We start from the raw sequence: 13,035 nt of genomic DNA, 5'->3' as shown, positions 1-13,035 counted from the left end.
GGCAAGGAGGAATGGGGGGACCCCTGGCAGGTCAAGGAGGGATAGCTAGTTCTGCCTGGGATCCAGAAGACAGTTTCAGGAACCAAAAAGAGATGGAGAGAAGCCCACGGGATCTTTATTCAAAAGTACTTGGCTGGCTGATCTCTGAGGGCCTGACTCTGGCGGATGGATGGGATGAGCCACAGGGAACACCCTCTTTCTTTTCTTTTCTCAAGAACTGCAGGGCTAAGGTCAGAGGTCGCTTTCCCCATACAGCGCACTGGAAAAGGCCACGTAGTCCAGGGCTCCGGCTGGAGCACCAGTTCCCTTGTAGGGCACCATCCGGCGGATGCAGTACTCAGCCTGCTCAGCTGGGAGCTCCCGCCTCAGCTCCTCGGGGGTGATGTAGTTCTGGAGAAGAAGCAGCATTGAGGGCCCCTGGGTCCTGTGCCCTGCCCCAGCCCGCCAGCCCTTTACCACTCGGGGCTCACCTTGTCTCCTGCCAGGATCTTGAAGGAGGCTACGACTTGTTCAGCTGTGTCTGTTTCAGCTGTCTCTCGGGTCATGAAGTCAATGAAGGCCTGGAAGGTCACAACCCCAGCTGCGTTGGGGTCCACCATGGTCATGATGCGCGCAAACTCCACTTCACCCTGCAGAAAGACAGGCAGGCTCCAGGCCCATGGTGCCAAAGCCAGGAGGGCTCCCAGAGTCTCCTTTTGGGGACTGTCCAGCCATGGCTTGCACAACCCCTTTGCAGGACTCCAGCAGAACTGGGGTCCTCCTGATCACCTAGGTTTCCCCCAGCTCCTTTCCTCCAAAAGACCTTGATCAGAAGTCCTCTGTTCCATTCTGAAACCTGCTTCCTGCCCTTGTTGCTCATTGATCCTGACTTTTTTTCTGGGGCCATAACCCTCTGTAATGCTGTTTCTCAAAGGTAAAAACAGTGCAAGCTTAGACCTTGGGGTCACGGCAGAACCAGGTCCAAGTTAATTTACCTTTCTGAGTCTTTGATAGCCTCAGCCTCATGTAGGTGTGGTGAGGCATAGAGGAGATGAAAGGGGCACACAGTAGGTGGTTCATATGGGGGGGTCAATTATGGCACTCCTGGGAAGAGGCTGGGGCACTCACCAGGTCATACCCCATGGAGATGAGGCAGGCTCGGAAGTCATCAGGCTCCATCATCCCGTTCCTCTTCTGTAGGGGGTGAGTGGATGTTAGCCTCGGTTCCCAAGTTCCATCAGTCCCCAGATGTCTTACCCTATGGGCTGGGCCCCTGCTGACCCGGTCAAAGTGGTTGAAGGATGCCCGGAACTCATTAAGCTGCTCCTGGCTCAGGCCCTTGGCGTCTCGGGTCAGTACCTGGTTCTCTACCTCATTGATGGTGCGGGCGATGGAGGTGAGCAGCTGCTCCCAGCCCACACGGATGTGCTGGAGAAAGGGAGATGGGCCAATCAGTGGGCAGCCAGTGTTTGGCCACTGCTCTAGTTCCACACAGGTCCCACTGTGTGACCCTGGGCAAGTCCTCCCCCTCACTGAGCCAGTGTTCCCATCTGGGACAGTGAGTGACCACTAGCAACCCTCCTATCTTCAAGTGTGATGATTTATTATGTGTTAAGTATTGATTGGCTAGCCATAACAAATCCTGGCCTGGCAGTAGGATGCTTTGTGATTCTAAACAGGTCACTTCCCATCATTGAGTCTCAGTATCCCCGTGGGTACATGGGGGGCCTTCTTGATCACTTAGGCTTCCCCAGCTAATCTGCCTGTCTCTCCCCAGAGGGTAGGGCCCCACCTCCATGCTGTAGACAGTGTGCTTGTTGTCAAAGACCAGGCTCTCTTGCAGCAGCTGGTGGTCACCCTCCAGACGGTCGATGTTGCTTTTGTAGTTGATGATGTTTTGCTCTTGCTGCCGCAGTCCTGCCATCTGTTCCTCCAGAGAGCCAGCCAGCCCTGCTGCCAGCCGACCCACCTCCTGCAGGGGTACTCAGGTGGGATGAAGGATTCCAATGCCCTGTGGCCCAGCCCTGGCCTATGCCCCAGGTTGGCCCCACTCTCCAAGCCCTTACCTCCACCTTTGCCTGGATCCAAGGTCCTACGGCATTGGCCTGGGCGGCAAACTGTCGCCGGAGCCTCTCATTCACCTGCTGCCGTGCCAGCTCCTCCTGCAGTGTCTGGTCACGGCTGGGCACCAACTTTCGGACCTGGGAAGGAGGGTGGTTGTGCCAAGACCAGCTCTGGGGGCCAGAAATGGCTTTGAAGGGCTCAAACCTCAGCCCCTGTTGCTGTGAGCTGAATTAGACTATGTGGGCAAGCTCTCAACCTGTCTGGACTTTGGTTTCCTCATCTCTAAAATAGGGCTTTTATGAAAGATGTCGTACAATTGCATTCTGCACATCAGTTCTGATGGGAATTGCTGTTGCTGTTGTCTTTTTACGGATGAGGCCACAATAGGCAAGATGCCTTTTCAGAGAATCTGTGGCAGATCCCCAGATCTGGAGGTGGGCTTTATTCCCCATATCTTGGGACAGGTGAGGTCACAGGGTGGTTAGAATATACAGGTGGGGTGGGCAGGGTAGGGCATGTGGGGTACTGACCATGTCCCACTTGTTGTTGATGTCCTGGGGGCCGAGGGTGATGTAAGGGTTGGTAGACTTGGGCCGTAGCCCGTATGTTTGGCAGATCTTCTGGATCTCGCCCTGGATGCCCAGGATGGCACCTCGCTCTCGGTCAGCCTCAGGCAGTGTTGCCTTGAATTGCTCGTGAGCTGTCAGCAGGCTCTTAGGGTGATGAGAAGGATCAATCAGCATCTCCCGTTTACCGCAGGCACCAGAAAGAGCAGCAGTGTGCTCCAGGCCAGCCAACAGTCCAGCGGCTGGTCCGGAAACCCAGGCATCCTAGTCCAGTGCTCTAAAACTGGGGTTTTCCTCCCATTCCCACTCCTCAGGAGGCAGCTTTGGGGCCAGCTTTCCTGTCATCGCACCGGTGCCCCACCCACCTGGGTTTCCTCCACAGAGTGCACCAGCCACACATCCTGCAGGTCCTCCACTGCCCCATCCAGCCAGTTGTTGAAGGGAGCTGCCCTCCTTGCAAACTCCAGCTGCAGCTGGTCGATGGTTTCCAGGAGCTTCTCCATCCGCTAGGGGTTCAGGGGACAGCTGTCAGCACCTGGCTAGCAGGGGTGGCCTCTGCCTGGCTCCAGCTCCCTGGCCCCAGCCCCCACCTCTAGCGCATCCCTCCTCTTCTGGGTCAGCGTGCCCAAGTTGTCCCACTGGTCGCAGATGGCCTGACAGCGGCTGTTCACTGAGGCCGCCTCATGGTAGTCCAGCTCACTGGAGTGAGAAAGGGGATGAGTGTGGGGCCAGACCCTGGCCTTGATTTTCCACTGACTGCCCTCCTGGGGCTGGTCCCTGTGCCCTGGTGAAGGCTTAGGGAGCCAGGACAGGTGAGGGATAAAGCGGGGCGTTCCCAGAGGGAGTTCAGTTCGTGTTCCTGCGGGCAGATAGAGCGCTGGTGTGGATGTGGGGGCAGCAGAGCGGCGCAGGACGGGTTCCGGGAGGGGCGGAGCTAGTGGCGACACGGGAAGGACAACACTGGTACCACAGCTATTTAAACAAACCCCGGAGAACCGAGGGTCTCCTGGAGGGCAGAGGAGTGGGGCGGGGCCAGCAGCGGGTCACGCCTACTTGAGTTCCTGGGCCAGCGCAGCGATGTGCTCCACGCGGTCCTGGTGCGCCGCCAGGTCGCTCTCAAAGGCCTCATGGCGCCGAAGCAACGCACGCACCTCCTGCAGCGAAGCTGACTCGTAGTCGCGCTGGTTCAACATGTCCTCCTTCCCTGCTCCGAGAGAGGCCAGGGAGCTTTCGGCTGGGTTGTGAGGGCAGGTGATGACACCTGCTGGGCTACCCTGGGGGTTTGCTCTGAAACCCCACAGCGATAAAGTGAAGCCCCTGATCTGTGGCATGGCCGTAATGACCCAGCACTGTCCAGGCTAATTCTTGGCACAGTTTTGAAACTATTTGGTCTCCAACTAGCGCTCAAGAACTCTGTGAGCCCCTTAAGCTTCTGACCTGATTTCTTTGCTCACCACTGTTTCCCCAGGGCCTGGCACAGTGCGGGGCACTTGGTAGGCTCTTAATGAGTATTTGTTGAAAAGTGTTTTGTGAGTGATAATTATAATTTTGCAATTAAAAATCAATGTAAGCATAATAGTGGTAGGACGCTTTATTGAGTGCCTGTGTGTTTTGCAGAGGATGTGATAAATGACTTCCCAGGTCACACAGCTAGCCGTAATTTTAAGAAATTCTTACACCAAATGATTGTTATTCATTATGTCCAAAATCCCTTTTGAGTGTTTATTCATTATTGCTAGGCAGGACCCATTCATTTGTAGGATTAAAATCTCTTGACAGAATACTAAATGAATGATTTTTAAAATTAATTTTTAAAATTTATTTCTATATGGTGCTAAGGATTGAACCCAGTGCCTCACATGTGCTAGGCAAGCACTCTACCCCAGCCCCTGAATGAATGATTTTATCCAGAGTGATATATTTGAGGCATGCAATATTTTGAATATGACAAGTGATATTAGAGTTCAGGACTAACTCATCTTCAGACACCTGCTACATATACAAATACAATGGTAAGTGACAATCAGAGACCTACAGAGGGCCTAAGCCTAGAAAGGGGGAAAGGTCCTGAATTTATAGATTATGTGGTCCAAAAAGGGGCTAAGGTTGCACTGTGGCAAGTCAAGGTGGGACTAGAAATCGGGTCTCTGGCTTTCCTGCAGGGCTTGGACCCTAGTCCTGTGCATTTTGCTAGGACTCCACTCCAGGAGAGGCTCAGCCCCATGAGGGGTACCTACCCCGGGTCCAGGCTTCATGCAGAGAAGCCTTCTGCTGGAACTTCTCCGCCAGATGCTGAAGGCGCTGTAGGCGCCGGATCTCAGACAGCAGCCAGTCCTCATAGCCCTTTTCCACTTGCTCCAGCCCTCGCCACGCATTGGCAATGTCCTGAGGGGCAGGCAGAAGTGCCCTCCATTGAGGTTCACCCATTGTACAGATAGGGATACAGAGCCCACTGTCACCCAGGGCATGTGAACAGGGCTGGGACCACCTCCACTCCTGCCTGGCTCACCGAGACCAGCTTGCCCTCGGAGGGCATGAAGGCGGGCCGGTGGCTCAGCCGCAACTTGGTCTGCAGCGTGTTGAAGTTGATCTCCAGCTGGCACTTCTCCTGAACTCGGGGTGGTTTGTGCAGGCGCCGGTAGTCCCGAAAGTCCTCCAACTTACGCTGCATGGCACTCATGCTGGGCTCGCCCACACGGTTCTCCAGCCATGGGACAGTGCGGCGGATCCACTCCAACAGCTGCCAGGGCCAGGCAGGGGGCAAAGCTGAGAGCTCTGAGCAGAACTGCCCCCAGATCACTCACCCCTCTCCACCCACTCAGAGACTGGCCAGAGGGCCAGACCTCCTGGGGGCAACTTTCACAACTCTGGGTCAGTCTGTCCCTCCTGATCAGGAAAGGAGCAGAGTGGTTAATTTCTTATGTCTTTATGTTTTGAAGTACTGGGGATTGAACCCTAGTATGTCAGACAAGTGCTCTATCACTGAGTTACACTGCCAGCTCCAGGATGCTTAACTTCTGAGTCTAGGGGCCAGGATCGTGTTGGCACAGAACTAAGGGCCATGTAGCTGCTAAATTCAAGGGAACAGATCCATGAATAAGGAGTGAATCAGTGACTAACCAGGAGCCTGGGTAGTCAGAAGGGCAGGTGATGGGTCGCAAAGAGCAGGAAGAGGCTGGGGAGAGGCCAGGACTATTCTGAGAAGAGGGAAGGTCTGCAGGCCCATGCTGGGGTTAGTGAGGGTTGAGCAGAGCCAAGGTGGGCAGAGCACAGTGGGAGGGGCTCTGGGCCAGCCTCACCTCGCTGGCCAGCTTCTCATACTCTTCCATCAGCTTCTCATTTTCCTGGTTCACGGCCAGCACCTTGCAGATCCTGTTGGCAGCTGTCTCTGCCTGTGGTAGGGGTAGGCAGTAGGGCTGGCATAAGACAAACTGCCTTGGATGCCCCAACCCAGCCTCCCTCTGTAAGACTCTTAAAAACCTGGGCCAGGCAGATAGGGGAAAGGAGGAGGGGTGCACATCTCTTAGGTGAAGAGGGTGCTTCCAGGTCAGAGGCCTTTGCTCCTGAGCTCCCTAAAGACCAAGTGGGTACAGCTGGGACAGTGGCACTCCCACCTACACCATCTGGCACTGCCAAATGTTGGGCTGCTGCCCAGGTTGGGCCTTTGGGTCTGCAAGCCCAGCCTGGGCAGCAGTGCCCCTGGGGCAGCAGCGATGCCCACTCACCTGCTCAGCCCCTGCGAAGGCATGGTAGAAGCAGGAAACATAGGTCATGATGGCCTTCTCGTCTGGCTTTGGAGTGTTCACGATGTCTGGGGAGGGAAATAGGGTGTATGTTGACCAAAGCCACCAGTGGAGAATGGGGATTGAACCCTAGTATGTCAGACAAGTGCCAGGCATAGAACCCCTCAGATGTGAGGGGCAGTGACATCTAGTCACTAGCATCCAGCTCCCCCAAGGCCAGCATTTTCTTCCTCCCCAAAGCCTGGGTGAGTGAACAGACACTGTGGCCCTCCTAAGGGACCAGTCCACACTGCCTGGTACCCCTAACCACCTTATAACTCTGTCTGCCAGTCTTTCTCTCAGTCCATGGCCAGAACCAGTTCTCCATCAGTGCCGACACAGCCAGGGCACGACACACAGCAGGTGCTCAGGAAATGTCTGCTGCTTCACTGACTAAACGGCTTGCTTAGGCACAGGGCACAAAGGCAGGATGTGCCCCAGAGGAGCTGCCAGTGTTGGAGGACCTGGATTATCTCAGATAATCCAGGGGACTGAGATATGAGGGTGGAGCCATTCCATAGGGGAAAGGCAGGAGAGGGCAGGGGACAAGATGGAAGGGGATGGTGGCAGGAGCACTGTGACCAGAGAGTTGGTGGTTGGGCAGAGGAGGGACAAACAGGGGCAGGACAGAAGTTGGACTGTGCCTGCTCATGAGTAAGTGGAGGCTTTGCCTGGGCGTGGCGTGCTCTTACCTTCCGCATCCAGCATCTTTGGGATGTCCAGGTATTTCTCCGCCACTTCAAAGGCGGTGTTCAGGTTGCCAATAGGGTCATCCTAGGTGGGTGTGAAGGGAAGAGCTGAAAGGTCAGCTGAGGGCAGAGATCAAGGGCCAGGGCTGGGGCAGCAGAAGCCCACCTTGCGCAGTTTGGCATAGTCAATGAGGTCGGGCCGATGTCGGTGGATGAGAGCACAGAGGGCCAGGCCATCCTTCCAGCTGGACAGAGAAGTGGGTGTCAGGCTTGGCTCAAGTCGAGGCCCAGGAGTGCCCCACAAGACAGCCTCAAGTATAGCATGGAGTAAAGCACACACTCCTTAGCTTGGGTGTAAGGTCCCTCACTAGCAGACTCAGACCGTCTCCTCCTAGCTCCTCCAAGTTCCCTCACAAGCCCTTTGATTAGAACACACCAATTTCTGGATGTGTTTGGCTCCAGCTTCCCTCTGGCTGGAATGCCCTTCTGGGGATTCTTAAAGGCTCAGGAATCCTCTGTAATCCTCCTGAATTCAGTTCTACTCAATTCAACATTTAGCAGTCCTTCTATGTTTAGACGGTAACGCTATGCTCCAGGAACTTGGCTGTGACCCCTCATTCCCTGAGGCTTGAGGCGGAGTGGGGGAACAGCTCTGTGCCCTCACTGATCAGGGTGGACATCCCCCTGCCCCAGCGCTGACCCGCTGACACACCTGGTGTGGAAGTTCTGCACGTTGACATTGCGGTACGGGGCTGTCTTCCGCTGGCACCACAGGAGCAAGCCTTCCTTGGCCGAGGTTTCTGGATGGCAAAGTGGTAGGTGAGAGCATTAGTTGGAAAAGGTCTGGGCCAGTCCTTTCCCCGGCCTCCTCCCCCACCACTCACCTTCCACTGAGATGTCCTGGATGGCGAAGCGGAGGATGATGGTCCAGATCATGCCCAGGGTCATCTTCAGGTTCCCGTCGACGATCTCTGCACAGAGGAAGTGAGGGCACAGTTCTGGCTGGTACTCAAAGCCTGTTTGTCCATGCCTCAGAGCACCGTTCCCTCATTCTTGCTCTGCACCCCAGAACGGGCACCTAGTGGGTGAGCCCTTAGCAGGCACTTCACAAACACTTATTCCTGTTTTAAAATGATTAACTGAACACCTACTGGGCACCAGGTGCTGTGCCAGTACTTTGGGTACATCTGCTCCTCAGTCTCTCTTCTGAGGCAGGGATGAGTATGCCCATTGTTAAAATGAGGAAACTGAGGCTCACAGAGGTGACCTGTTGATGTCCCAGGGAGCCCCCAAGCCCTGCCCTGGCCCCTCCTCACCCTCAGCACCGATAGACACCAGCTTAACTCCCTTGCTGGCAATGAAGTCCAGGGCCTTGTTGACATTGGCGATTTTGTGGAAGCGCATCTTGCCTTTGTCTGGCCTGGGGAGCCTCTCTCCTGAGTGTAAGAGCACAGGTCAAGGGTCAAAGTCATGAGAAGCAGCAGTAAACACTGTCCCCAAGTTCCCCTCACTCCAACTCCCCTCCAGCACTCCATTGCCGTCATTCTGCAGCTCCCCAGACTGCCCTGTGTCTGAGGCCCCTACACACATCTTCACCCTCACCTGAAATGACCTCCAGGAGCAGCATGAGCTTGAGGCCATTTCGGAAGTCCTCCTCGATGTTCTCGATCTGGGTGCCCGCTTTGCGCAGATGTGAGTTGCACCAGGCAGTGAAGGTCTGGGGGAGAAGACAGTGCTCGGACCCTAGGACTGGGTATAGGGACCTGAGACACACTCCTGGCTCCTTAGGCTAGATCTCAAAGCCCTGAGCCTTGGATTCAAGTCCTGGCTTGGCCACTGACTTGCTGTGCATCCTGGACTAGTCCCCCCTGCCACTGCCCTCTCTGAGCTTTAGTTGTTCTGGAAGGGAAGAAGTGGAGTCAGACTTGGGGTCCACTCCAGCCTTGCCCAGTCTTAAGCACTAGAAGAGAGCTCAGAAATATTTAACAATCCAAAGTAGGAGTACCTCCAAAGTTCAGGGGCCAGCCCAGGAAGATACGGTCTCTCTCATGTCAGAAGTTCCAGATGGAAGCATACCAGGACCCCAAGGGTTGTGGACTGGCCTCCAGGGAGACTCTGAGTGTGCAAGCGCTATGCGGGTTGTAGAGGATCCACTGAGCACTCAGGCCCAGCCTGACCTGGCTTCCAGAGCCACCTCCTTCCTGACACCAGTATCAACCTCCATCTGATATGGAGTGGTACACAGCTGTGTGTGTGTTGGGGTGGAGGTGACCTGGCGCCTAGTGCAATAAATATTTATATTTTGCAATCTATCAAACCTTTGGCCCCTGAATGCTGCTATCATTGTCCACAATTGGGCTCCAATCCCGGCTGAGCTACTCACTCTCCATAATCCGGGGTCAGCCCTTGTCCTCTCTGGGGTTTAGTCTCTGCGTATTAATGGGTCAGACTCATGATGTCTCAGACTCATGGGTCCTTCCCCCAATATGGCAGGATTCTGGAATTCAGAGCATTTCCACACCACAAAGCAGACATCCCTGAAAGATGGCCCTGGAAATTTTTTCCCTCATCTAGTTTTCAGAGATCTTGGGAGCTGGACCTGGAAGACGCTCTCATTGCTACAAATTGGTACATTTACAAATGTGGTGCTGTCATTGCTAAGGGAGTGTGAACATAGGCAGTACTACTCCACGGTGGCCTAAGCACTAAAAGGGTATTTGTTCTTTTTGCAGGTCCTTCTAACCCTGGAGTCTGGATGTTCTGAGTCTGGATAGGGCAGAGGGACGAGCAGATCTGGATGACATCAAACATGACTCTTAATGACAATCATGTAGGTCTGAGGAGTGCTGGGATAGACACACTGAGGAATCTCTGGGAGGGACTGTCCAAATCAGGTGAGGGCCTCTTGGGAAAGGCTCACATTTGATCTCAGCTGAGATGGAAGAGCAGGAGCTCCCTAGGCAGGGAAGGGCAGGCAAGGGCACTCCAGGCAGGGGCTACCACCCAGGCAAGTGCGCCATGAGAAACAGTTGCTATTTGTGGGACTGCAACTTTCTGGGCACTACTGGAATGAAGCTGGGGGTGTTGGGGTATCAGTGGTGAGAGGCAGGCCGGAGGGATGGCAAGGGCCAGGTCATGCGTGATCTTGGGTGCTAAGCTGGAGAGTTTGAACTTGATCCTGAGACACACAGGGAGCCAGCAAAGCTTCAGGCAGGAGGGAGGTAGACAGAACTGTGTTTCAGAAAGCTTGTTTTGTTTGCAGAGTAGATACAATGACTTGGCAGAGTAGAGGGAGAAGAGGATCAAGGGCATCAGATGCAGGGTGTCAGTGAGGAGGACGAGATAGGATCAGGTGGGTGAGATAGAGGCAGGGGCTTTGTTTTGTCTCTTGTAGAATCCTGGCATCTAAAACATACAGTAGGATTTCCTAAAAAAATATTTATCAAACATAAATGTTTAGGGTGAGGCTGAAAGAAGAGAAATCAGGAGGGAGGAAGCAGGAGTGCTCCAAGACTGTGGGAAGCCCCTGGATGGAGGAGTCACCTGTGGGAAAAGGAGCATTCAGGAGCAGGGATGGGGCAGGGCCAAAGCTGACCGCAAGGTGTTTATTACAATCTCGTAATAAATAATATTGGACACGAAAGAAAAGGTCAAAATGTCCTGTTCCAGGGGCTGCTGACTGATTTAGACAGCATCCACCCTGTGCAGCTGTTGGATGGTGAGATGGGTGGCTGTAAGTTGGGATGAAAGGATGTTCCTGATATTTTAAGTGACAAAGGCAAGATACAAACTGGCATGTGTCATATGAGGGGTATGTGGACCTGGATCTGGGAGAGGCCTGGGTGGTTAGAGGGGGGATAGTTGTTTCAGAGCAGTTGGCAGCTGGAGCCAGGGGCAGGGATGACATCACCAGGAGACTGCCAACCCAGGGACCACAGCCATGCTTAGAGACAGGTGCAGGGGGGGCCTGGGGGGAAAGTGTCACCCGGGGCATCCCAGCCTAGTCAGCTAAGTCTCTTGACCCCTGGGGTCAACTCCTGTCTTCTAACCCAGCGGAAATGCTCTGATTCTAAATTCTGGGATTCTCAGACCCTGTGGAATTTCACAATTCCACAGAGCAGCGCAGTGCCCTGCCCTTTCCTGGAGTCCTGTGCTATTGTCACTCACTCAGCAGGCCATCCCTGGCCACCACTTCTCAAATTTTTCTCATTCCAGCTGGGATCATTTTCTCTTTAGGGAACCCAGGTGTCCTGCCCCCTCCAGTAGGGAAAGTCTGGAGTGAAAATAGTTCAGGGAGGGAGGGGACCCAAGTGCCCTCCCTACAAGGCTGAGTCTGGGCAGCACCTGCCATGTGCCCCTGTTAAGCTCCCCCAAGGCGCTGCCTCAGCACAAAGTGCCCATCTGGCTGGAGAGTCAGGTTACTGCACAAGGGGACCTGTAAGGGGACCCAGGGCTCCCCTCCTCCCGACCTGGTGGCCTTTTCAGCAGACTCAGGGCCCCGTGGTGGAAGGGGTATCTTGTGAAGGGGTGGGGGAGGGGCAAGGGACAAAGATCCTCAGACTGGGGTGCCTGTTTTCTGACAGTGTATGATTTGGGGCCTACCCTAGTTCTTTTCTGGGCCTAACTTTCTTCAACTGTCACGAGATAGAATGACTATGGACCCCGCCGTGGGTAGGATACAGAGGAGAGGGTAGGGTGGGGTCTGAGAAGCCTTGCTCCCCAGTCCCTAGTGTGCCTAGCTTGTTCCACTCGGGGTGGAACCTGGGAATATTTAGAGTGTGGGGTGAGCTGGGAAGAATGATTATCCTTTGTGAACCCCCACCCTCAACTTGGATGCCCTGCGCTTTGCTCAAACGGATCTTTGCCCCAGAAATGAGGCAGTGGGCCCAGGGAAATGAGCCCTGGGGTGGGGGGTGCGGGTAGCCCAGGAACACTCCCTGACATCCTAAGCCCCTCATGAGGGCTCCCAGGCTTCTCTTCCAGCTCTGCGGACAGCAGAGGGCTGCGGGGCAGAGCCTGGGCTGGGGAGTGGCAGTCTGGGTTAAAGTCAGGCTCTGCCCCGACCTGTGAGATGCACAGGACAAGCCGCCTAGCCTTCCAGGCCTCAGTTTTGCGGTTAGGAAATGGGTGAGCACTCACTTTCCGCTGCTGCTTCTCCCAGGCCGGGTCCAGCAGCAGGTCGCGGTCCCAGTCCTCCTCCTGTTCCATGTACTCGCCGCCCCCGCCGCCCGCGAAGGGCCCCTCCCCGGCCCCCAGACCCTCGGGCTGCATAACCATCATCATCTTGCTTGGGCTCCTGGCTCCACTCCGCGTGTTCCCGGACACCCGGGCCCCGTTAAGTAGGTCCCGGCCCAGCCCCGGATCGGATTCGCACTAAATATGGGGGAGGAGGGTGGGGCCGGATAGGGGCGAGGACGCTTGGGTCCGGACGAGACCAGAGGTTGCTCTGGAGCCAGGGACTGCGGAGTAGAGGGGTGCAGAGGTAGATCTCGTGGCGGAAATCTGGGATTCGCGTTCCAGTTCCACGGCTTGGGCGCTGCGTGACTTAGGGAAAGCCGTCGGTTCTGTTTCCTCATCCGCAGAACGGAGATGACCATACTAACAGTGGCTGCAGATCACCCCAAAGGCTGCCCTCCAGGTTTCGTCCTGACCATCTTCCTGCACTACGAGGGTAGAAAACAGAGCCCTATCCCCATTTCACAGTCAGAAACACGGAGGCGACGAGCTGTTTTGAATGTTTTCTGGGGTGATGAAGGGAAACACCAAGCATGGGAAGGGGCTCGGAGCCAGCTGGATGGACCTAGGCAGGGCTATTAATATCGGGGCGGCCGTGGGAGGTGGGGGAGAATGTGCTGAGCCGGGAAACCCCGACGCCTCGGCGGCTGCAAGCCAACCCTCCCCGCACACCAGCCACTCACCAAAGGCGGGGCTTCTGATGGAGGGGCGGAGTCTCCG

General features: G+C 55.3%; 1 protein-coding gene and 1 long non-coding RNA gene across 4 annotated transcripts; one reads left to right on the top strand and one right to left on the bottom strand.

Annotated features, from left to right (window-relative positions):
* Positions 1–88: 88 nt before the first annotated feature.
* On the bottom strand, positions 89–13,014 carry Actn3 (actinin alpha 3). 3 transcript variants are annotated; one of them, XM_015503166.2, is made up of 21 exons: positions 12,220–13,012; positions 8,683–8,797; positions 8,397–8,516; positions 7,965–8,051; positions 7,793–7,880; positions 7,247–7,325; positions 7,084–7,165; positions 6,335–6,420; positions 5,909–6,001; positions 5,119–5,349; positions 4,847–4,994; positions 3,663–3,813; positions 3,200–3,308; positions 2,975–3,115; positions 2,574–2,756; positions 2,046–2,180; positions 1,772–1,951; positions 1,261–1,407; positions 1,108–1,173; positions 471–629; positions 89–390 (listed from the first exon to the last, which is right to left on the bottom strand). In XM_015503166.2, exons 1-21 carry the CDS (start codon positions 12,361–12,363, stop codon positions 232–234), a joined length of 2,703 nt encoding a protein of 900 aa, XP_015358652.1. In that variant the 5' UTR covers positions 12,364–13,012; the 3' UTR covers positions 89–231. The 3 variants fall into 3 exon arrangements, with proteins under 3 accessions (XP_015358652.1, XP_048663644.1, XP_015358651.1); XM_048807687.1 differs by lacking the exon at positions 12,220–13,012 and adding an exon at positions 9,086–9,553; XM_015503165.2 differs by having other exon boundaries at positions 1,108–1,407; positions 12,220–13,014.
* LOC125618069 lies at positions 1,838–3,060 on the top strand. Its single transcript, XR_007349286.1, has 3 exons — positions 1,838–1,967; positions 2,335–2,477; positions 2,924–3,060. It is a non-coding gene; the product is annotated as an uncharacterized LOC125618069 (long non-coding RNA).
* Positions 13,015–13,035: the final 21 nt, after the last annotated feature.

The sequence above is a fragment of the Marmota marmota genome, unplaced genomic scaffold, assembly GCF_001458135.2.
Source record: "Marmota marmota marmota unplaced genomic scaffold, marMar, whole genome shotgun sequence".
Lineage (NCBI taxonomy): Eukaryota > Metazoa > Chordata > Mammalia > Rodentia > Sciuridae > Marmota > Marmota marmota.
Note: the sequence above shows the minus strand (reverse complement) of the source record. Positions and strands in the feature narration are given on the sequence as shown.